The sequence below is a fragment of the Monodelphis domestica genome, chromosome 7 (genome assembly GCF_027887165.1).
Source record: "Monodelphis domestica isolate mMonDom1 chromosome 7, mMonDom1.pri, whole genome shotgun sequence".
NCBI classification, from domain to species: Eukaryota; Metazoa; Chordata; class Mammalia; order Didelphimorphia; family Didelphidae; genus Monodelphis; species Monodelphis domestica.
This window is the reverse complement of record NC_077233.1, coordinates 272298520-272323349: the sequence shown is the minus strand read 5'-3', so window position 1 is coordinate 272323349 and position 24830 is coordinate 272298520. Positions and strand designations below refer to the sequence as shown.

Here is a 24830-nt window from a genome sequence, read left to right as displayed (position 1 = left end):
CTTTTCCAAATCCTTTTTTTTTAAACCTTTACTTAGGGGCTTTAGAATCAATAGAATTGTCTTTAGAAGTGTCTTCGAATTAATACTGAGATTTAGTTTGAAGACAGAAGGGCTATAAGGTTTAGGCAATTAGGGTTAAATGATTTGTCCAGGGTCACACAACTAGGAAGTGTTTGAGGCCAATCCCTCTTCATTCTAGTGCCTTCCCCCTATTGGTTATTTTCTATTTTTCTTAGACATAGCATGTTTGCATGCAATTGTTTGCATATTATCTCCTCTATTCGATTATGATTTCCTCAAGGGGAGGAACTTGTCTTTTGCCTCTTTTTGTATCCCTAGAACTTACTTAGTACAGTGTTTGGTACATAGTAGGTGCTTAATAAACGTGTGTTGATTTACTGTCTGACTAAAAGTTGATTAAGTCTAACTGGCAAGTTGACATCAGCTTTTGGTAAATGTGCAGGAAGGACACAGCAGTGGAAATCTGTAAGCTATAATACTAGAAAAATCACCCTTAACTCCTCCGCGTCGTCCCTAGAACCCGGAGAAAGATAAATAGTAGTCTCATTCTGGGGACTCAATCTACCAGTGGAGATTAGTAGAGTGAGTTGGAAGACTGTCTTTATTAGGAATTGCAATAGTACTACAGTGTGGATTCTAAGGAAAATCATGAAGGCAGCAGATTCTTGGAATATAGTAGGGTTAGGCGTGGAGGGAGCACCAAAATACAGAGGGGTCACTGAAGGCAGATTTCACTTACTTTACTCTTTAGGCTATGGCCAACCCAGATAAGGCCCAACTCCCCCACATCCCAAACCTTCAGTTGTTGAACCCCCTGATTGCCCAGCTGGTAGACCCCAGGTTCCACTTGTTGCTAGGTAAGATGAACAATAAATTAATAAGAAAGAAAAACCACTGACCTGTATTTTATCTGGTCCACTAAGGAAATGGCATGGGAAAATATTATGAAGCATTCCAACATTGTTGACTATGAGAAAATGAAATGGAAGAATTAAAGACCGTCAAAAGGTACCTGATAGTATAAAAAATAGGTCCACAACAATCTGAATTTCCTCAAAATTAGGACCTTTAAACCCCACAAAGTAGATTTGATTAATCAAAATCTACTTGACTCTTAAGGACCAGAGAAAAAGAGAATTTTCTTCCCAAGTACAACTTAGAGTGATATCACTATGTGGTAAGCTATCTAAAACATTAATGTGAGTTTAGGTTTTGTGAAGCACTTTCCTTACAATCCTTTTGTGTGGAGTATAAATATGCCCATTTTACCGATGAGGAAATTAAAACTCAGAGTTTAAGTGGCATGTCCATGATCACAAAAAGAGTAAATGTATATGGTAGGTTTATAAGGAATTTTTTTATTTGGCACAAGCTGTGGTATAATGGAGAAAAATATTTAATTTGGATTCAGAATATTAGGATTTGAGTCTCAATACTGACATTTCCTAGCCTTAGTTAACCACTCAGAGCCTCAGTTTCCTTATCTGCCAAATGGGACAGTTTAAATTATCCTCTCACAAAGTTGCGAAAACCAAATGAATAATGCTTGTAAAGCACTTTGTGAAGCAGAGTGCTTATACAAATGTAAACTATCATCCAGATTAAGTCGCCTTTCCCTTCCATTTAGGTGAACAAATAAAAATTGAAAATAATTTAAGATGAAGCTGTGCATTCATTTTCGACTGATATCATTTAGTAAATGAAACTGATTATATTAGTCATATAATTTTTGAGGTAAACTTTCACTGTCATCAATGCAAAGTTTATATTCCTAATTAACTTACCTAAAATTCCAATTTCAAATCCTTGAAGGTTCTCTTTGATGTTCTCATATATGTCATCTTTGGTGAAGTCGGCTTGTATGACCTTCACTTGACTACCTGTTGTCTTCTCTGTAAAGATGAGAATAAAAAGTATACAAAAGAAGGCACTGATTCTCCTCCTTGGTAATATGGGACCTCCATTTATTTTCAAATAATTCCTAAGGAAGCTATTTGGAAGAAGAACTCCATGACAGGAATCTATACTGGAATTTTCCATTAAGACATAAAACCTAAATTCCAGAAGGACATAAAACAAACCACTGCAAATAATGAGACTTGCACAGGATATTATAGTTCCTATGATTTATTACTGTGGGATCTCTTAGCTGATCCTTATATACCTTCTATTCACGTTCTATTGTCCTGTGGATAGAATCAAGGTTGAAGATCCCTACGTAATATTCACAATTTATTCTTCAAGCATTAAGTCTGTAGCTGTTTATGATGTTCTTGTGGTCTGAGTAGCATTTTGCTGTTGATTAGCCCATGTAGTTTTTTCCACATTTTAAAAAATGTATCTGCTCATGATTTCTTATGGGAAAGTGGTATTCCATCACAATCTTATGCCATAATTTGTTTAGCCATTCCCCAGTTGATGGACATCATCTTGGTTTCCAGTTCTTTGCCACCACACACACACACACACACACACACACACACACACACACACAAGAGCTGCTAAAAATATTTTGGAATGTATAGGTTCTTTTCCTATTTTCCTGGTCTTCTAGGGAAATAGATCCAGCATCTGTATTACTGGGTCTAAGGGTGGCACAATTTTATAACTCTCTGGATTTAATTCCAAATTGCTCTCCAAAATGGTTGGATCAGTTCACAGTTGCGCCAATAGTGTATTAGTATCTCTGTTTTTCTACACCCCCTCCCAACATTTGTCATTTTGCCCTTTTGTAAGTTTAGCCAATCTGATGAGTATGAGATGAATTCTCAAAATTGCTTTGATTTACATTTCTCTAATCAATGATGATCTAGAACATTCTAGAGCATCTAGAGCTATAGATCTATAAAACTATATATGGCTTTGATTTCTTCATCTAAAAATAGTCTGTTCATATCTTTTGCCCATTTATTAATTCCCAATATAATTTATTTTATTTTTCAAAGATATGTTATTTTCCCAATAACACATTACATATAATATTTAATAACAATTTTTATCATATATTTTCTGAAATTAAAAGATCCAAATTGTCTCCCTTCCTTAATTCCCTCCTGCCTGTCAGAAATGGCAAGCAACTTGATCTGAGTTATATATGTATTATCATGCAAACCATTTCCATATTGATCATTGTCCCTATATATTTTAGATATGAGAACTTTATCTGAGAGGTTGCTTACAAAAAAAAATTTCCCCGTTTTTCTGCTTTCCTTTTACTCTTGCCCTTATTTGTTTTAGTTGTACAAAACCTTTTCAATTTAATGTACTCAAACATTCATTTTACATTTCACAATGCTCTCCATCTCATATTGATTTATAAATTCCTTTCCTATCCCTAAATCTTATAGGTAATATGTTCCCTTTCTTCTAATTTATTTATGGTATCTCCTTTTAGGTCTAGATTATATAACCTTTTTGATATTATCTTACTAAATAATGTAAGATATTAGTCTATACCTAGTTTCTGCCAAACTACTTTCCAACTGACCCAACGATATTTACCAAATGTGATCTCTTATCCCTAAAACCCAAATCTAGGCTTTTGTCAAATAGGGAGTGTGATTTTATATGTATGCACTTATTGTTCATGTAAAAAACATTACAAATAGTTTAGCTAAGCAATATGATAGTCAGTTTCATTGCTTTCTATGGGAAAAGCCATAACTCTTGACCTTCATATAAAAGACTATGCCTGTTGGGGGTGGCTATCTCCATCTTTTGGATTTTGTACCAATTATTATTGTGCCATATGAAGAAAGCTTCAGCCAACTTAAATGGAAGACAACTTAAAATTTTTTAAACTGATCAGATGGATTATATGACTTAAATATATTCTCTATTGAATGTCATACTGCAAAGTACTTTAAATTGATGATCTGATGAATGACTGCAGCCATGAACTTAAGAAATGTTTCAGAATGGTCAGTCTTTGGCACATTTATTACTGAAATTACATTTAAACAGTTGAGATTTAGAGGTACTGTTACTGCTCTCCCAGCATCCCAAAATTTCATTGTTTAAATGCCCCTCCTTGGTTGAGAAAAGGAAGATTAAGGGAAAAGATAGGTTCATAGTTTTGCAATCTTGCCTAGGAGTCTTAAATGTCCAACTCTGTTTGGGAAGAATTTGAAAACACAGTTTATTTCATCTCAAACAGTTTACTTGGAATTTGGAGGGCAACGTGGGTGTGTATACAATTTCCCTTATTGTACAGGAATATGTACAATATTCCTGCATTAAAAAAATGGGTAGTAAAGGCTACTCATACTCTTTGTCCTGAGATGGGTGCAGACATTTTCAATGGGGAATCAGTGCTTTAATTCTAGAGGCATTTCTTGCTAATTATATCATAGTGATATAGGGAAGACATTAGGATTGCCCAAATCCTGACATAATCAATATTTGTTACTTACTTCATATGACTAGCAAGAGTATAAAGGCAGAATATTTTATCCTCCAAGACTAACAATAAAGAGGTATCTGGGGAGAAAGAAAGAGTCCATGGAAGAAGGAAGGGGCAATACTTTATTCTACTGATGTGCCACACAGCCCAGGTGCCTCACTTTAAAGACCCCTGCTCTAGAGGAATGATATCTAGGCCAACCATTTCAGGTGATGGCCTGAATGAAGAAAGGATGATCAAACTTGTTCTACAATTCTCAAAAGTTCTTTTCATTAAAAGGATCACTTACCAATCCATTTGGCAACTGCCTGGAGTTTTTCAAGGGTTCTGCTGATCATCACAATGTTTAGTCCACGTTTTGCTAGCTAGAAAGGTTTAAAAAAACTAAGATTATTAATAGGAATGGCTTCTTGTTTTAACAGATAAGTGCAGAGCTTTGCAGTCCCACAATTGTAGCAATCAGCATAAAGTCCTGCTTATTAGACTGTTGGGATTCCCAAAGTCACAGTCAGTTGTTTTTTGAAGATAGAAGGGGGAAAGAATCCATAAATAAATGGCAGACACCATAGTTAGCTTTAAGGGAACAATATAACATTTTCCTGGCAGTGGTAATGATGGAACAGGTGATCAAATGAATTAACATGTCTACAACACTGCAAAATTAAAGTGCTTTATAAATGCTAGCTAGCTACTATCTTCACCATTACCATCTTCATTACTTTCATCATGTAGAATCTAGCTCCTATTTGTAAGGGGATATAGCATGAGCAGAGAGTGGGTATGTGGAAGCAGAGGTCACAGTTATTTAACTCAAGTATTTTCAATGTAAAAAGGAAATCTTTGTTCTTTTATTAATTAAATGGAGGACCTGGAGGTCATCTTACCAAAGAGATGTGTAGGGATTAACCAGCCCACAGTGACAGGAAGTAGAAACCATAAAGACAGGAAGTGAGGTAGAAGAAGGTTATAAAAGGGGCCAAGCATGAGTTCGTAGACCTGTTAGTTGTTGACAGTTTGGGGGGGGGGGGGTTGTCAGTGGCTGACAGTTAAGACTGGCAGTTGTGGGGAAGTTGGTTGCTAGACATGAGTTAGTCATTGGGGAGTGGTTGCTGGTGGTGTGGGTTGGTGATTAGTTGATGGTTGGTGTTTAGTTGCTGGAATATAAAAGGAGAGCCTGAGCTTATTGAGAGGGCTTTAGCCTTTAGGGGGCTTTTTGTCTTTGGGGTTTGGGGATTTTTGGCTTTTGGCTTAGGCTGTTGGGTTTTTTTTCCCTTCCTTGAAGTTTTTGGAAGGTGGCTAGTCTTTGTTGACACACCTATTTGGGGTTGGATTAAACACTGGTTGGGTTTGTTTGGATTGGGTTGGAACTTTGTGCAGTGGTTGTTATTAGCCGTGGTTATAGGCAGTTATAGGTAAATATAGGCAGCTTTAGATATTAATTATAGCCAGTTACAGATAGTTATAGGATAACTAGTATGGACATTGGGAAAATTTCTTTCTCTACCTCTTTCCTATATTTCCCTCCTTTTCTATATTCTTTTACTATCTCTATTTTAATTAAACTAAATTGTTAAATTGTTAAAAGCTGCTAGAAATATTTTTCCTCTAATTAAAGGAATAATATTAATTTACAACTCTACTATATTCTCATTAAAACTTAAATTATTAAAAGTTGCTCTCTTATTTTTTCAAAACCCCTATTTTAGAGGGCAGCTTGGTAGCTTAGTGGATTGAGAGCCAGGCCCAGAGATGGGAGGTCCTGGGCCTCAGACACTTCCTAGCTGTGTCACCCTGGGCAAGTCACTTACCCCCCATTGCCTAGCCCTTACCACTCTTCTGCCTTAGAACCAATACCCAGTACTGATTCTAAGATAGAGGTAAGGGTTTAAAAAACAAATACAAAAACAAACAAGCAAACAAACAAAAATAACCCAACCCTATTTTAACCTTTACAGAAAGTCTATAATCCAGTATATGCGTTAGTAGGATGTGTAAATGTGTGAGATATGTTAGTGTGTGCTTGTGAGTAAATAGAGGTATTATTCAGGTTGGGATTCCTGAGCAATTTAAGGGTATGTTTCAAGAATCCACTGTGGATCTGAAAGGAGTTGGATTTGCTGCTGGAACAAATCTCTATTTAGGGAAAAGGGGTAACTGAATAGGAAGACAACATGCATAGAGGCCAGCACTCCAAACTTGTATGTAACCTGTGAATTCAGGATGTACTGGGACCCAATGATCCCCATAAAACAATTCAAAAGTTTATTAGACTGTGATGATGGAGCCCTGGAAGAGATGACTAAATGATTAACTTAGTTTTGTACTCTAGTTGTCTCCTCCTGGAAACAAGAGGCTTCTGGGTTGTGTGAGAGAGTCCAATGCCAAAATATGACAGCAAAAGAGAGGAAGAGTAAGAAGAAAAAAAAAGAAAAGAAAAAAGAGGTCTGTGTCACCTGGGTTTCACAACCAGCATGTTACAATTGTTCTTCCCATGTGACTTTAAGAGTAGGCCTGACACTGGGGAGTGAGCTCACAAAATTGATTCAACACCATCATCCTCTATGAACACTATTATAATATAACAATGTCCTGAAAGGTTGATACGTATAGTGTCATAGATGTAGAGATAGAAGGGATCTTAGAGATCATCTAGTCCAATTTCCTCATTTTTTAGATGAAGAAACTGGTAACGGCCCAATGTCACAAATGAAGTAAGTGACCATGACAATATGCAACCTGAGATTCTGTGACTCCAATCCAGTCCTCTTTCAATTGCAGAATTCTGACTACTAAACAAAACATTCTTGCTCTTTTGGACAATTCCATTTAACTTGACAAATGCAAAAATTCTTGGATTAACTGAAGCTTTTCTGTTTATTTACATGGAGTAACCACAGAGAGGTAGTGGTGCCATCTTCCAGATAATGTTGTTCTCGATTTCTCCAGATCGAGCCCTTCCTCTTCTTCTGATTATCTTGTATGTGCATGTTACCTCCTCTCAGAGAAATAGAAGCTTCTCAAAAGTAGGAGCTATTTCCAGTTTTGCCTTTGTACTTCCGGTGCTATTCACAGTGCCTTGCACATGATTGGTAATAAATAAGTACTTTTGTATAGGACTGGATTTCAAGAGTGTGTCTAAGAAGCAACTTGCAAATCAAATCTAACTCTGCAAATAGTGGCTGTACGTGAAGTCAAAATAAATGTGCACTGAATACTTTATAAAAAATTAATATTGTTCACTCATCTCTTCCCCATTCTACCCATTCACATAAACAATAACCATTATTTTGAAATAGACTCATTTTTTAACGGTAAGAAACTGTATCTCTAATCAGGATAAAGATTAGTATTTTGATAATTTGGTTGGGATTTTTTTATTTCTATTTCTAACACTTTTTAACACAAGGTCATCCATAAAAACTATTTTAAAACTCTCCTGTAGTTTTAAAATATATTTTAAATATTCAGAGCAAAAGCCAAAAAAAAGAAAAAGAAAAAAATGGGAGTGGGAAGGGACATTTGGCTCCTTTAAGAAAAAGCTGGCCTGACAAATTTAGTGATAATTGAATATCGTTTTTCCTCTCAAAAGAAGAGAAGATACTTGATTGAGTAGAGGATTTTGGTTACTAACTTATGATTTGAAGGAAATTATCCTTGATGTTGAATAATACCCAGAAAAGGAAAGAAAGTGACATCATCTTTCTTTTCTTTTTTAGAAGTAAAAGACCCTCAAGTAATAGGAAGTGTAGGGGGAAGTAGTTTGAAGCCTCTCACATGATCATCAAGGCATTTCTCTTTTATAGGAGAAAGTCTAACCAATTAATGAGAGTTAAATATTTGAGAGAGGAAGTCATTCTAGCAACAATTCTCAATTAATGAAGGCAGCCGAATAAAATGCCATCAGGACTTTTATGCCTAAACTGCATTAAAAGTTCCTAGCCCTTCCAAGAGCCAATATCGAAAGGCATAGTCATTAAGAGAAAGCAAAAATCACCATGGCAATAAAAAATAAAACCAAGATTTTATTAAATAACTATTCATAGCAGTTGAATTCATGAAAAAGATTTCAGCAAATAAAATGGAGATGTTTGAACTCCTTTAAATCTTGTTATGTTATATTTTACATTATCTATGTTCACAATTAGAATTTCATTAAATCATTTTTCCTTTTATGTTAATGATTTTTTAACAAGCATAAAGCTAAATCATATTTCTCAGTTTACCAGGTATATATTCCAATTGTGTATACCTTAAGCTGGACTTATGCCAACAGTCCCAAAAGACCTCCAGTTTACAACTACCTTAATTACAAGTATAAAGATTAATTTAGATCTAGAAGACCCCTTAGGAGCCATAAAGCCAAATCCCTTTATTTTACAGATGAAGAAACTGATACACAGAATGATATCTTTTTGCTGTTTTTTCAGTTATTTTTCAGTCATGTCCTGACACGTTGTGACTGTAAAACTGGAGATTTAGAAACATAGACTTCAATCCCCAGAAGTCCTTGGTATTTCCCAGAATTCCCTATAATCTCATCTGAGTCCCCATGTTGGCGAGATCACAATTTGTATTTAACTGGCAGTAATGCCTCCCATGTTCTCTTCTCTTCCTTCCTTGCAATGATGTAGCAAGTATTAGTGGTAAGCTAAGCGCAGGGATTTTGAATGGGTTAATCAGCCATGGAAACATGGTTTTTATTTTGTATCCTTAATTTCTAATGATGCTTAATAAACCTCATAAAATATAATATTTTTAAATTTTTTTATTAATTTGGTCAATTTCGACCATTATTCTCTAATTATAAAAATCATTTTCTATTCCTCCTTCCCCTCCCTGCTCCCGTCCCATCCTGTAGCTACCTCACAATTCCACTGGACATTACATGTATCTTTGATCAGAATTCAGAATTCATTTCCATATTGTTGGTATTTGCACTAGGATGTTCATTCACAGTCTACATCCTCAGCCAAATCCCCCTCAACCCATGCAATCAAGTAGCTGTTTTTGTTTGGTGTTTTTACTCCCATAGTTTTTCCTCTGAATGTGGATAGTGTTCTTTCTCATACATCCCTCCAGGTTGTTCAGGATCACTGCATTGCCACTAATGGAGAAGTTCATTACATTCGATGGTACCACAGTGTATCAGTCTCTGTTTACAATGTTCTCCTGGTTCTGCTCCTTTCGCTCTGCAACACTTCCTGAATGTTGTTCCAGTTCCCATGGAATACCTCCTTTTTATTATTCCTTTGAGCACAAAAGTATTCCATCGCCATCATATACCACAATTTGTTCAGCCATTCCCCAATTGAAGGGCATCCCCTCTTTCCCAATTTTTGCCAACAAAAAGAGCATAGTTATGAATATTCTTGTACATGCCTTTTTCCTTGTTATCTCTTTGCAGTACAAACCCATCAGTGCTATGACGGGATCAAAGGGCAATCTTTTAACACCCTTTGGGCATATAGTTCCAAATTGCCCTCCAGAATGGTTGGATCAATTCACAATTCCAACAGCAATTAAATAATGTCCCAACTTTGCCACATCCCCTCCAGCATTCATTACTTTCCTAGCCAATCTTCTAGGTTTGAGGTGATACCTCAGAGTTGTTTTGATTTGCATCTCTCTGATTATAAGATATTTAGAATACTTTTTCATGTGCTTATTAAAGGTTTTGATTTCTTTGACTAAAAATTGCCTATTCATATCCCTTGCCCATTTATCAATTGGAGAATGGCTTGATTTTTTGTACAGTTGATTTAGCTCTTTGTACATTTGAGTAATTAAACCTTTGTCAGAGGTTTTTGTTATGAAGATTGTTTCCCAGTTTGTTGCTTCCCTTCTAATTTTGGTTGCGTTGGTTTTGTTTGTACAAAAACTTTTTAATTTGATGTAGTCAAAATTATTTATTTTACATTTCGTGACTCTTTCTAAGTCTTGCTTGGTTTTAAAATTTTTCCCTTCCCAAAGGTCTGACATGTATACTATTCAGTGTTCACATAATTTACTTATATTCTCTTTCATTATGTTCAAGTCATTCACCCATTCTGAGTTTATCTTGGTGTAGGGTGTGAGGTGTTGATCCAAGCCTAATTTCTCCCACACTGTCTTCCAATTTTCCCAGCAGTTTTTATCAAATAGTGGGTTTTGGTCCCAAAAGCTGGGGTCTTTGCGTTTATCATAGACAATCTTGCTGAGGTCATTTACCCCAGATCTATTCCACTGATCCTACATTCTGTCTCTTAGCAAGTACCAAATTGTTTTGATGACCACTGCCTTATAATATAGTTTGAGATCTGGTACTGCAAGGTCACCTTCCTTTGTATTTTTTTTTCATGATTTCCCTGGATATCCTTGACCTTTTGTTCTTCCAAATGAACTTTGTTATGTTTTTTTCTAATTCAGTAAAAAAGTTTTTTGGAAGTTCGATGGGTATGGCACTAAATAAATAGATAAGTTTGGGTAGGATGGCCATTTTTATTATGTTAGCTCATCCTACCCATGAGAAGTTAATGTTTTTCCAATTGCTCCGATCTAGTTTTAGTTGTGTGGAAAGTGTTTTGTATTTGTTTTCATATAGTTCCTGTGTTTGTCTCAGCAGATAGATTTCTAAGTATTTTATATTGCCTAGGGTGAATTTGAATGGAATTTCTCTTTCTAATTCCTGTTGCTGAGATGTGTTGGAGATAAATAGAAATTCTGATGACTTATGTGGGTTTATTTTGTATCCTGCAACTTTGCTAAAGTTGTTGATTATTTCCACTAGCTTTTTAGTTGATTCTCGAGAATTCTTTAAGTAGACCATCATATCATCTGCAAAGAGTAGTAGGTTGGTCACATTGCCAATTTTAATACCTTCAATTTCACTTTCTTCTCTAATTGCTACTGCTAGTGTTTCTAGTACAATGTTAAATAATATAGGTGATAATGGGCATCCTTGTTTCACTCCTGATATTATTGCGAATGCATCTAGTTTGTCCCCCTAGCAGATGATGTTTGCTGATGGTTTTATATATATACTGTTTATTATTTTTTTAGGAAAGACTCTTCTATTCCTATACTTTATAGTGTTTTAATAGGAATGTTGTATTTTGTCAAAGGTTTTTTCTGCGTCTATTGAGATAATCATGAGATTTTTGTTGGTTTGCTTCTTGATATGGTCAATTATGTGGATGGTTTTCCTGATATTGAACCATCCTTTCTTTCCTGGTATAAATCCTACCTGATCATAGTGAATAACCCTCATGATGACTTGCTGGAGTCTTTTTGCTAGTATCCTATTTAAGATTTTTGCATGTATGTTCATTAAGGAGATTGGTCTATAGTTTTCTTTCTCCATTTTTTACCTGCCTGGTCTTTGGAATCAGTACCATATTTGTGTCATAAAAGGAAATTTGGTACAACTCCCTCTTTGCTTATTATGTCAAATAGTTTGCATAGTATTGGGATTAGCTGTTCTTTGAATGTTTGATAAAATTCACTTGTGAATCCATCAGGCCCTGGGGATTTTTTTCTTAGGGAGTTCTTTGATGGCCTGTTCAATTTCTTTTTCTGATATGGGATTACTTAAGAATTCTATTTCTTCTTCTGTTAATCTAGGCAATTTATATTTTTGTAAATATTCATACATATCACCTAGATTGGCATGTTTATTGCCATATGATTGGGCAAAATAGTTTTTAATGATTGCCTTAATTTCCTCTTCATTGGAGGTTAGTTCTCCTTTTTCATCTGTGACACTGTTAATTTGATTTTCTTCTTTCCTTTTTAAAATTAGATTGACCAGTACTTTGTCTACTTTGTTTGTTTTTTCAAAATACCAGCTTCTAGTCTTATTTATTAGTTCAATAGTTCTATCACATTTGATTATATTAAATTCTCCCTTAATTTTTAGGATCACTAATTTGGTTTTCTTCTGGGGATTTTTAATTTGTTCACTTTCAAGTTTTTTGATTTGCATGTCTAAATCATTGACCACTGCCCTCCCTAATTTGTTAATATATGAACTCAAGGATATAAATTTTCCCCTGAGTACTGCTTTGGTTGCATCCCATAGAGTTTGAAAGGATGTCTCATCATTGTCATTTTCTTCAATGAAATTATTGTTTCTATGATTTGTTCTTTAACTAGTCGATTTTGGAAAATCATATTATTTAATTTCCAATTAATTTTTGATTTGCCTCTCCATGTACCCTTACTAATCATTATTTTTTATTGCCTTATGATCTGAAAAGGTTGCATTTATTGTTTCTGCTTTTCTGCATTTGTATGCCATGTTTTTATCACCTAGTATATGGTCAATGTTTGTGAATGTATCATGTGCTGCTGAAATGAAGGTGTATTTCTTTTTGTCCCTACTTATTTTTCTCCATATATCTATTAACTCTAATTTTCCCAAGATTTCATTCACCTCTTTTATCTCTTTCTTATTTATTTTTTATTTGATTTATCTAAATTTGATAGTGGTAGGTTCAGGTCTCCCACTAGTATAGTTTTACTGTAGTCAAGGATTACCTCCTCTTTTCTTTATTTGTATTTGCTTAAGATAAAGTTGTGGACTTGCTTGTCTTTGCTTCAGACAAAGATGAGGATTGACCTTCACCCATCCTGGGACCAAGGATGGAACAGTAAACATGAAGGATGCAGGATAACATTTATGAAAGGCAAATTGCAATTAGGTGGGCACCTATCGCCTTGTCTGCCCCTCTTCCCCTTGTTTGTATTTGTAATAAACAAAGGATGTGGGTTAACCTTTGAACACCTGCCTATCCCTGGACCAAGGTTAGGGTTTCTGGAATGAAGAATCATAAATTCCTGTGGGTTTTGTCTAAGTAGTCTTTGCCTATAAAAGTTCTGTGTGAAGCAAATAAAATTGGCACTATTTCTCTCTTTTCATATAGTGTCCATCTCTTCTTTTGTTACTCTTCATTTTTCGTTACCCCAAACAGGATGTCACAGGACTGGCCGACCCTGTGGATGAGTCTTGTAAGCCATAGAGTCTTACAAATGGCTGCCCGGACAGGGACTTTCACTCGTAACCCCGATTCCTTTGCTGGTCTTAGGATGACGAAGAGTTAACAGCTTTTGCCCCGAGACTGCAGCTCGGATGGGCAGAAGAATCGAACAGAGAAAGTGCAGTATTTTGGGGCCTCCTCTATTCCCCAAGTTTTTCTCTCTCTCTTTTGCTTTTTAGTTTAAACTGTCCCCTATTAGGGACCCCCTTCCCCCCATTCTTTTCTTTTCTTGGAACCCTTCCTTCGGTTCTCTTTGGAGAACCCCCGACACTGTGTGCTGGTCATGCAAAGTTTCAATGCTACGGAGATCCCCTCGGTGGTGAGTATACGAGATACTCTAAGGGTGAGAGGGAAATTATATTTTTTCTTTAGAATGGATCCTAAAAGACTGATTTTTTCCTTTCAAAGTATGCTTGTCACAATGTTGTGTGTTTCTGTTTTTTTGTTGTCTTTGTCAAAGTCTCGTCTCTATGTATTCTTGAATTGGACACTCACAAAAAGAAAGAATATAAAATGGGAGAGTTGCAAGATTGAACTTGTCTGTCAAAAATCCTCAGCAGAGGACAAAAGCAAATACCTGTTCAATGATTTTTTCCTCTTTCTTCCTTTGGATGGGCCCCCAAAGGAGAGAAAAAGAGAAAAATTCAGAGCAGAAAAAGGGAGATTTTTACTCCACAAATAGAGGCTATTTTTCACTTAAGATTAATCCTATGGTTTGATGTATGCAATTTGGGAGGATTGTTAATGATTTTGATATGATCTAAATTTAATTTTGTGTAACTATTTGTCAGTTAAATGTGAAATATTAATCAGATTTTATTGAGCACAACAAAACTCCTGGTTAGAAGTTTGTTTTGTTAAATCTTGCTATGCATAATGGTTTCAGTGAATTTGAGAATTGTCTAAATGTGGCTGATAGGCAGACTGACACAGAGAGGGAATATTTTATTCTATAAGGACAAAAAATTGCACTGGCTACTTTATATATGTAAAAGTCATCCTGTTGTTGAGAAGAACTTATTCTAGAAATTAAATTTGGGATTTTTTCAAATCAGATTTATTTTAATGCATGTGCTGTCAGGAATAGTAACAAGAAATCATATGACACGCAAGAAGTTTAAGTAATCTGTTCATGGAATTTTATAATACTAGTATTAAGAATTTGGTATTTTGCAAGAGAGAATTTCTAAATGATGTTTTTGATCAAGGTTATATGAATTGTTTTTAAATATGAAAAATGCATAGGAAGGAATTTGTAATCTAGAGATGAACATGTATGTATTCAGATACCAAATGCTGGAAATTAGTGATGCTGAGTGAATACAGAATATATCTGCATTTGTATTATGAAGAGAATTAAGTTTTCCACCTAAATAGGTTTAGGGTATATGATATACAAACTGTATGTCCTTAACAAGACAAATTTAACCAGCCCTGAAATCAAGAGGGCTTGTCATGAAGATTGAATACAATTCCATATAGTGCCTTTCCTCTACTTACAATAATGGTAAAGAGGGGAAGCCAGAAGAAATAATGAAGTAGTCCCAATAAGAGAAAATAATTAATTGAAGTAGATAAAGCAGATCTATCCCTTCCTAAGTTTTTTTTTAGGAAACAGACCCAGCCCCCTCCCCCTCAGGAGGTCAAACAGTTTTTGCAGGCTGCAAAAAAGACTAATTAGCTGAAGGATAAGAATTAGGAAGGTCAGGTAACAAAAGGAACTTCAGGAATATCAAAGAGATCCTCCTGGAATGCCAGGTAACATATAGCTAACTAGGGATGTGATTAAGTAACTGTGAAAGTAACCAGCCCCGGAGGACAAACCTAAGGATCTCTGACCTCACATAACTATGTTTGCGATCAAACTATGTTTGATTGTCAAATAAGAATCTTTATATCTTATAACCTATCTATATAAGTTTATAATTGAATTTGGGGGTGTCCAGATTCATTTTATGAAGTGCTCCACTGCACTAAGAGTAATGAAGAGAGATACTAACTGATATTCTTAAATTCTAGTATGAATTAGATATAACTGTAATAATGTTGATGGAATTTAATCAGGAATATAGCAATATTTTAGGCTAAACGAAAACTAAACTGTAGGTTTTATTCTACTTTAGACAGGTTTTGAGGAGTGCATGTAAATGCTTTGTGCTTCAGTTTGGTTAAACACTGAAACATTGCTAAAGGACTTAATCAAAGTTATTTGGGAGTTGTGAAGTTTAAACTAAAATCCACTGAGAGTAAATTATTATGAAAGAGGTTTGATAAATTCAATATTATATATAGTAAGCTCACTTGTTAAAGAAGGATGGGCCAAGGCTGTTAAGTAATAAATCTAAATTGAGCCAAGGAGCCTTACGATAAATTGCTCAGAAGCTATTAACCCCTTCCTTGCACACAGGAAGGAGAAGGAAGTTCCACACTAATACTTATGAACTGCAATAAGGATCTCAAAGAGTTAACAACCTCTGTGTGATAGAACTTAAGATAAGTGTATTTTAATCGTAGATTCAGAGGTTTTAAGACACTCAAACAAACAAACTTTGCCAGGCCTGGTCTGACCAAGTAGCTTGTTTGAAGCTGTGAATTTTAGTGCAAACATTCCATGTCCAGAATGATAAGATTATTCAGCCAACAATATGTAGCTTCAGCCCTTCATTCTGTAAGACGACACTTTCCTGCTCTGTACATCGTCCATTATATGGATGATATTCTTATCGTAGCTGAAGATGAATCTCAAATAAGCAAGTGCTATCTATAGTCAATTGGAAATTACCTTGCAAAAATACCATTTAGTTCTTGCTCAAGAAAAGATTCACAAAACAAGTCCCGTACTCTATCGAGGGGCTCAGTTATAGGCAACATCTGTTATGCCTCAAAAATACAATTACGAAAGGACTGCTTTAATGATGACCAGAAATTGTTAGGTGATATCAATTGTGTCAGGCAATATTCATTTCTTACTACAACTGAATTACAACCTTTATTCAAAATACTGGAAGGGAGCTCTGACTTGAAATCCCCTGGAACTTTGACACCGGAGGCCTCTCTTGCTTTAGAGATAGTAGAAGATAAATTGAATCAGGCTCCACTCAACCATTATCAGCCTCAATTAGCCATGGAAGTGACTATTTTTGCAACTTTAATGTTACCAACAGGTGCCTTAACTGAGAAACAAAGAGTCATTGAATGGTTACATCTAAAAAGCAAAATGGGAAAGGCTCTACAGAGTTATGACTGTCTTATGGCTCAATTAATATGGAAAGGCATAGAACATGGGTCTCAGGTTTAGGAGAGTATCCTCATGACATCCAGGTACCCATTGCTAAAGATATACTACAGAAATATTTAGTCTTTACTGTTAGCATACCCCATTGCTATTACCACCGACACTCCACAAGGCTTATTTTCTTTTTCGTCACAACATCCTATTGTTTTTCCTAATAGTCTAAGAGATTGTCCGGTATCAGGACCTAATGTTTGTGTTGATGCAAATGCTAATTACAAGACAGGAGTATACAAGGAAGGCAGTTCACCTGTCATTTTTACCACTCCTTATTCTTCTACCCAACAAAATGAATTAACAGCTATTTTACTAGTTTTTTGGTTATTTCAGGAGCCTTTCAACCTTATAATGGACTCTAAATATGTTTTTCAGTTCTTGCAGGGTATAGAAAAAGCTGTCATCAGATCTACTCAAAGCAATGTACAAATGTAAATTACAAACTGTCATATGACAAAGGACACATCCAGTATGTCATGCATGTACACAGTCATACCACTCTGCCTGGACCTATTTTTAAAGGAAATGATATCATAGATCAAGCTTTGATTGCTCCATGTTATCTAACTGATATACAATTAGCTGAGGAATCACATCATAGATTTCACCAACATAGTACTGCTTTATGCCAAATGTTCCAACTCACTAAAGATCAAGCCAGAAGTATTGTTAAAAAGTGTCCTAATTGTGTTCCAAACCACCTCCCAATGCATATTGCTGTGAATCCCAGAGGCTTAAATAGTACAAATGGATGTGACCCATGAATGGTCCTTTGGACGACTTAAATATATCCTTGTCACTGTGGATACTTTTTCAGGATTTTTATGGGCTTCCTGCTTGATGGGAGAAAGAACTTCTCATGTTATTAATTACTGCTTAATGACTTTTGAAATGACTGGTCCCCCCAGAACATTTAAAACAGATAATGGACCTGCTTATACTTCCAAACAATTTTTTCTTTTTTGCCACACTTGGGCTACTCACCTCACAGGTATCCCACACAGTCCACAAGGACAAACTATTGCGGAGCACAGTAATCAGATCTTAAAAAACATTTCTTTTAAAACAAAAAGGGGGAGACAGCATCCCACATCGATGATTGGCAATAGCTGTATATACTATAAATAATTTGATCTTTACTTCCAATAATATATCCAGAGCTGAAAATTTTTTCTCTGCATTTTCTTATGAATGAAATTCAGGCACCACTCCTGTGCTCCCTGCCCCAGAACAAAAACTTGGCATGTGGAAAGATGATAATCAAACTTGGCAAGAGGCAAGGACCACCCAGTGGTCCTGCAAGGCCGAGGTTCTGTTTGTGTCTCCACAGGTAAAGACGGAGTATGGCTCCCTCCCCACTGAGTTCGAGAAATTGACCATAAAGAGAAGGACAAGGAGAGGACGCAGGAAGCCTCACGAGGAGACTTGACAACATCTCCATAAGATACTGACTCTTCTGCTTCTATTCCAGAATTTAAGTGCAGCTACTGGAGCAAAGAGATGGTCTTTGGGGAACAACCACCTTGGGTAGAGTATGTCAGCATGGGACACGCTTTACCAGAAGTCATCTTATATACAAAAACTAACTGATATTCCTGGCATTTACCATTTTGAGAGACAAGCTAAGGACAACAATCAGGCCAACAATTTGTTTGTGCCTTTCAATTGGACTGGACTAGTTGAGGCACCCCCAGTGTGCCTTGCAAGAGACCATCCTGCATGCCTGCCCCTCAGATCTCTGCAGGTGCATTATTATGGTCATCCTGACCTGTCAGACTCTTTCTGGATAGGACCTTATCGTGTAGATAAAAGGGAAAAATATGAAGATTACAGCCAACTGCAATATCTAGGTTGGCTAGGGGAATCTTGTGATAGCATTTGGGGACAAGAAAGACCTATTTGTCCATATGTGATGGGATATGAACAAAGAGACACTGTTAATATGTTTCTGCCCTTGCTGTCATATAGATCTAAAAGGGCATCATGTGTTCATTGGAAAAATATGATTTGGGTGTATTGGTATAACGACACAAGGTGTATTGGAAAGAAATTGGATTCTTATAAATTTCATGATTGTTTTATAGGCTACAGCTCACCTTTGTGGGTGATGCCCCCAGAGCTAATTGGTTACATTTTGCTAATTTCACACAGATTTTGACTGATTATGGAAAGATAGCCCTGGCATTGGATAAAGTAAATATGTCTGTAGCAGTCCAGCCCATAGACATTATGGGGAGACAAGGAATGTGAGTGAGCACATGGCCATCCTGTGCATGGCAATAAATTTTATTGCCAGCGTGGCTGAAGTTTAGGCGCAAAACCTTGCTTTCCTTTGTCTCACTCTCCTGGGGATAATAACCCCACCTTCACCTTGTCATAAGTTGCATTATCCAATGGGAATACCCCAGGTAACTCATCCATATGTATTGAGGTATCATATAACTGTTCAATATGTATTGAGCTGTCAAGACTATAAATAAACGAGCCGCAGTAAGCTCCGCCCACTTGAAGAGCATCCACAGGTTTGATAAGGAGCATCTTCTCCCCTGTCTCTCTCCTCTCTATCTTTCTCACTAAGGCCTGGTCTTTAGGCCAGGCCTGCCTTACTTTCTCTCTCTCTCTTAATGCTACCTAGCATTATCTACCTCCTTTAGTTTCTGATCTCCTTTCCATCTAAGCTAGCTTTATCCTCTGACCAGTGTAGTGTTAAATTGGGATCATTGGGTGGGACAGCCTGAATAATAACACCCAGTGGTCGGAGCTGCTGTGGGCTCTTAAAATGATAATTGTCTACTGACTCAATTATTCACATCTCTAAAGTCGGCTTGTTCACGCCCTTCGTGGGATCAAAACTTCTACTCTATCTCTATCTATCCTCTCTTTCTCACCTTTACAGCCTCTCGCAGGCCTGGAGGCCATATCTGGCGCCCACGTGCCTAGGACTCACACCTGGCACTTTCTCGTGGCATTCTATCTTTATTTCTCACAGCAGTAGGGAGGGCGCGCCCCAAGACACGAAGGATTTCTCAGGCTAGGCGGAACGGAGCCAGAGGACAATCCCTTTGGGTCTGGCCAACGGAAGGTGAGTTGTTCTCAGAGATGGGTTTGACTATTTCCTCCCATGCAGGTTATATACGACTCCTCATGTCGTTAATTTAACTAGGAGGTAGGAAGGTCTCTAAAGCGCAGATCAAAGCCTTGCTACAGGTAATTCAAAAGGCTTTCCCAGCCTTCCCATCCATGGGGACGCTAGAAGTTGCTCAATGGGACCGTATAGGTCAATCCTTAAAGGACTATCAAAAGGACGGTAACAGAGTCAGGAAAACAGTATTTAACACCTGGTCAATTATCAGAACTATTCTAGAGGATTTAGCTATTCAAACCTCTAATGCAGGGGAGAAGGAATCTCCACAGACTCAGGAATTAAAAAAGCAGGATCTCAAGCCCACTGCTCCTGAGGCGACTGATGGGGGAAGGGAAGGAGAGTGTTCAGGATGGTCTGGGGATCCTCCAGAGGCCCCAGGCTATAATTCAAAGGAGAGTAAAACAAAAGAGTCATTTACAACTCCAAAGCTGTATCCTTCTTTAAACACTCTGACCCCTCCCCCTCCCACGCCTCCCCCAGACTACGGGTGGGTTTCACGAGCCTCTCTCGTGGCCACCCCACCCCCACCTTGCTCGCCTGAAGTTTCTAAGCCTGATTCACTCAGGAATGAGCCAATCTCGCCTACTCAAAAAGGCAAGGAGGACATTTCTGCTTTCCCAGTCAGGTATATAGAGGACCGTGAGGATGCCAACAGACGCATTGCTCAGCATAAGCCCATAGACTGTAAGGTCTTGAAAATGCTCAGAAGCAGCGTATTGAAAAACGGGGCAATCACGCCATTCACATTAGTGCTCCTCAGTAATCTGACTCAACAGACACTCACACCGGCTGACTGGTACCTGGCAGCTGAGTCCGCCCTCAGCGGAGGTGACTATTGGACCTGGAAACTGAAATTCCATGATCTATGTTCCCTACAGGCCTCCGAGAACAGGCAGGCAGGAATCAATGTGCCCTTTGAACAATTGGTAGGGCAAGGAGAATTCGAACCGATTGCTAGGCAAATCGCAGAGACAGAGCAGGTTTTTAGCCAGATAGCCAGCGCTGCCACTAAGGCATGGAGAGCCCTACCCGGGAAGGATTCAGAGAGCCTGTACACAGAGATCATCCAAAAGCAAAACGAATCTTTTGCTGACTTTGTGGATAGGCTCAGTACAGAAGTCCGCAGACATATCCCTCATGAAGATGCAGCTAAGGTTCTCATTAGGGACCTTGCTTTTTTAAATGCTAATGAACAGGCCAGAAGAGCTTTAGCTCCCATTAAAGCTACAGGGACCCTGACAGATTTTTTAAGAGCATGCCAAGACATAGGCATGGGTGAGACACGAACTATTTTAACAGTACGTGAGCAGCCGAGAATGCCTAAAGGGCAATGCCATGCGTGTGGCAGGAGAGGTCACTATCGTAGAGCATGTCCAAATAAAAGAACAGGAAAGACCCCAGATATCTGCCCCAAATGCGGAAAGGGCAGGCATTGGGCTTCTGAGTGCAGAGCTGGCAATAAGCGAAGTCTTCCCAACACAGGGTCTAACATCCAGTTAAACTAGACTTCGGGCCAGCCTTGAGCCCAGGAGTAAATCAGGGCAGAACCATGAGGTATTCTTTTCGATTCCCTATAATTGCAGCCAAAAGCATAGTATTAAAAGAGAACTCAGAGCCTACTTAGATTCCAGCTAGCTTTCGTTTCCCAGTACCTCAAGGTGCTAAAGGGTTAATACTAGGCAACCCTGACCTCATTGCAAAAGGTTTAGAAATCTTTCCTACATTGTTTCAGGATAAGGAGACCAATGGGCTCCACATCCTGGCTGCTGCAAAGCCAGCATTTTGCATTTCAAAGAACACTAATCTAGCTTACCTGACCATATTCCCTGAAGCTGATTTTTCTCTAAAGAGCAAGCTTCAAAAAAGCAGCCTTGACTCCACAACCCTAGGATTGTTTTGGTCTCAAAAAGTGACTCAGGATAGGATGGTAATGTCTTTGTTTGTAGAAGACAGGGTTATCTCAGGCATCCTGGATTCTGGAGCAGACATCTCGGTGATCTCTGCTACGGATTGGCCAGAATCATGGGAAGTCATTGAACCTCACCAGAAGTTAATAGGCATAGGCACTCCTGAGCATATTCTCCAATCAGCGAATACTTTATCGTGGTCTGATAGTGAAGGACATAGAGGTATATTTAAAACTTATGTACTAGATATTGCCCAATCTCTTTGGGGCAGAGAGGTGATGTCCGCTATGAACATAACATTGACCACATCGGACAAACTGCACACAGAATTTGTGGGTGCGGCAAGCGTCGTCCCGCTATTCGCTGACCCTATCACGTGGTTAAATTCCAAACCCATTTGGATTAACCAATGGCCTATATCTAAGGAGAAATTAGTACATTTAGAGGCCATAATACAGGAACAATTAAGCTTAGGTCACATACGAGAATCAAACAGTCCCTGGAACACCCCGATTTTTCTGGTTACAAAAAAGGCAGGGAAGTGGAGGCTAGTCCATGATCTTAGGAAGATCAATGAACAGCTAGTGGACATGGGGACGAGGCAACCGGGATTACCTTCCCCGGGTCCGATTCCCATAAACTGGAATCTGATAGTTATAGATTTGAAGGATTGTTTTTTCAATATCCGCCTGTCCCCCCAAGACTGTCACAGATTCGCATTCTCTGTACCCTCAATAAATTATAGTACTCCTTTCAAAAGGTTTGAATGGCTCTGCCTTCCACAGGGCCTTCGTGTCAGTAGTTGTTTATGCCAGAAATATGTAGCTCATGCCCTAGAAAAGGTTAGACATAAACACGCGAAATATCACATAATCCAATATGTGGATGACATTCTGTTAGCGGCGCCATCTAGTGGCGAGGTGGAGATATTGCTCTCAGACGCCACCAAAGCTTTAACAGCGGCAAATCTGGTGATCTCTAAGGAAAAGATTCAAACCACGCCCCCTTACAAGTACCTAGGAACGCTAGTGTATGATCAAGAGATCCGACCACAGAAAATTGAGATTCGTAGAGATTCCCTGAATACGTTGAACGATTTCCAGAAGTTGTTAGGTGATATTAATTGGCTCAGACCTTTTCTAAAAATCTCTACAGGACAGTTAGAAAACCTCTATGCCACTTTAAAGGGAGATGCTGCTTTATCATCCCCTAGAACACTTTCTCCCAAAGCGGAGGAGGAGTTAAAGGTAGTGGAAGAAGCGGTGTCAAAAGCCAGATTGTATAGAATTGATCCATCATTACCCTTAATAGCATCTGTTCTACAGACAAGGTATACTCCCACAGGTGCTTTACATCAGGATCAACACATCATAGAATGGATTCACTTAGCCAATCAACAAACTAAATCCCTCACTAGCTATCTAGAACTTATCATTTTACTGATTACTCAGATCAGAAAAAGGGCAAGACAGTTAACTGGCATAGATCCTAGTACAATTCATGTTCCCATAACAAGAGAGCAAGTTCAGAATTTATTTGCACAGTCTTTGCCATGGCAAATTGCTTTTGCAGATTATACAGGACAGATAGATAATCACATTCCTGCTAATAAGATACTGCAGTTTGTGAAATTGACTCCTATTATTTTTCCAAGAATGACATCCATGCATCCTCTGGTAGATGCTGTGAACGTTTTTACAGATGCATCAAAACATGGGAGAGCAGGAGCTGTAGTCCAGGATAGCACAATGTTATTAGACACTACTTATGGCTCTCCACAAAAAGCTGAATTAGCTGCAGTTCGCAGTGTGCTAAGGGATGTAGTACAACCTTGTAATATAATCTGTGATTCATTATATGTGGTTAATTTGGTTAATTCGCTGGAAACAGCAAAGATTAAACCTGTACCTGATGAAGAGTTATATCTCTTGTTCCATACCACCCAGATGGTGATATGGCAAAGGCAGAACAAATTTTTATAACACATATACGTTCACATACTAACCTCCCTGGTCCTCTCTCGGAGGGAAACGCTAAGGTGGATACCTTAGTGGCATCTGCTTTTCAAGATGCAGTTAAATCACATTCTTTATTGCACCAAAATGCAAAATCTCTCAAATGCCAATTTGACATTACTAAAAGACAGGCACAGGAGATAATCCAGCAATGCAGCTCGTGTGCCCAGTTCTCCTCTACACCTCTTCCCCCAGGAGCTAATCCCCGAGGACTCAAAGCTAACCAGCTTTGGCAGATGGATGTGACTCAATATGCTCCTTTTGGAAGGTGGAAGTATGTGCATGTGACAATTGACACATACTCAAGGGTCATATGGGCCACGGCACAAACGGGAGAAAAAGTTTCTTATGTCATTGCACATTTGCTGGAAGCATTTGCGCATTTGGGCATTCCAAGTCAGATAAAAACTGACAATGGTACTGCATATACCAGCAAAAGGTTTGCAGAATTTTGCAAACTGTGGAATATAAACCACAAAACTGGAATTCCAGGTAACTCCACTGGTCAAGCAATAGTGGAGAGAGCTAACAGGACTCTCAAGAACCAGATACAAAAACAAAAAGGAGAGTACCTGACAATTTATGAAGGTGACATCTCTAAACCCAAACCTATTATTCCTAACAAATTGTTAAGGATGGTACTTTTAACTCTCAATCATTTCTCCATCCCAGAAGGGCTGAATGCTACACCTATGCAGACGCATTTTGAGTGTCATGATACAATGGACACGGTGCAGCAGCCCTGGGTTTTTTGGAGATTGCCAGGAGACAAAGATTACAGAGGTCCGAACAGACTAATAACAATGGGTCGAGGATATGCTTGTGTTTCCACGGATAATGGAGAGATCTGGACTCCCAGTAAGCATCTCAAACCATGGAAGGGACCGCTTCCAGAAGCAAGGGGAGCAGAGCAGCAGGCTCACCAGTCTAGCACCGCACCGGCTGCCCGAGACCAGGACGAGAAGCAGACGAGCATCGCTGCTGTCTCCAGTCAGCTACCTGATGGTCAAGCGCAGGGCACCGGGATCGAAGGCAAC

General features: G+C 38.1%; 1 protein-coding gene across 5 annotated transcripts in view; it reads right to left on the bottom strand.

The window, feature by feature from the left end:
- HSD17B3 (hydroxysteroid 17-beta dehydrogenase 3) overlaps positions 1-24830 on the bottom strand; it is an 88625-nt gene that overhangs the window by 29643 nt on the left and 34152 nt on the right. For all 5 annotated transcript variants that reach the window (XM_056806768.1, XM_056806765.1, XM_056806766.1 and 2 more), the window contains exons 3-5: positions 4713-4788; positions 1806-1913; positions 921-988 (exon numbers count right to left, since the gene is read on the bottom strand). In XM_056806768.1, the coding sequence (XP_056662746.1) occupies positions 921-988; positions 1806-1913; positions 4713-4788 (252 nt within the window). The remainder of the gene's footprint in view (positions 1-920; positions 989-1805; positions 1914-4712; positions 4789-24830) is intronic.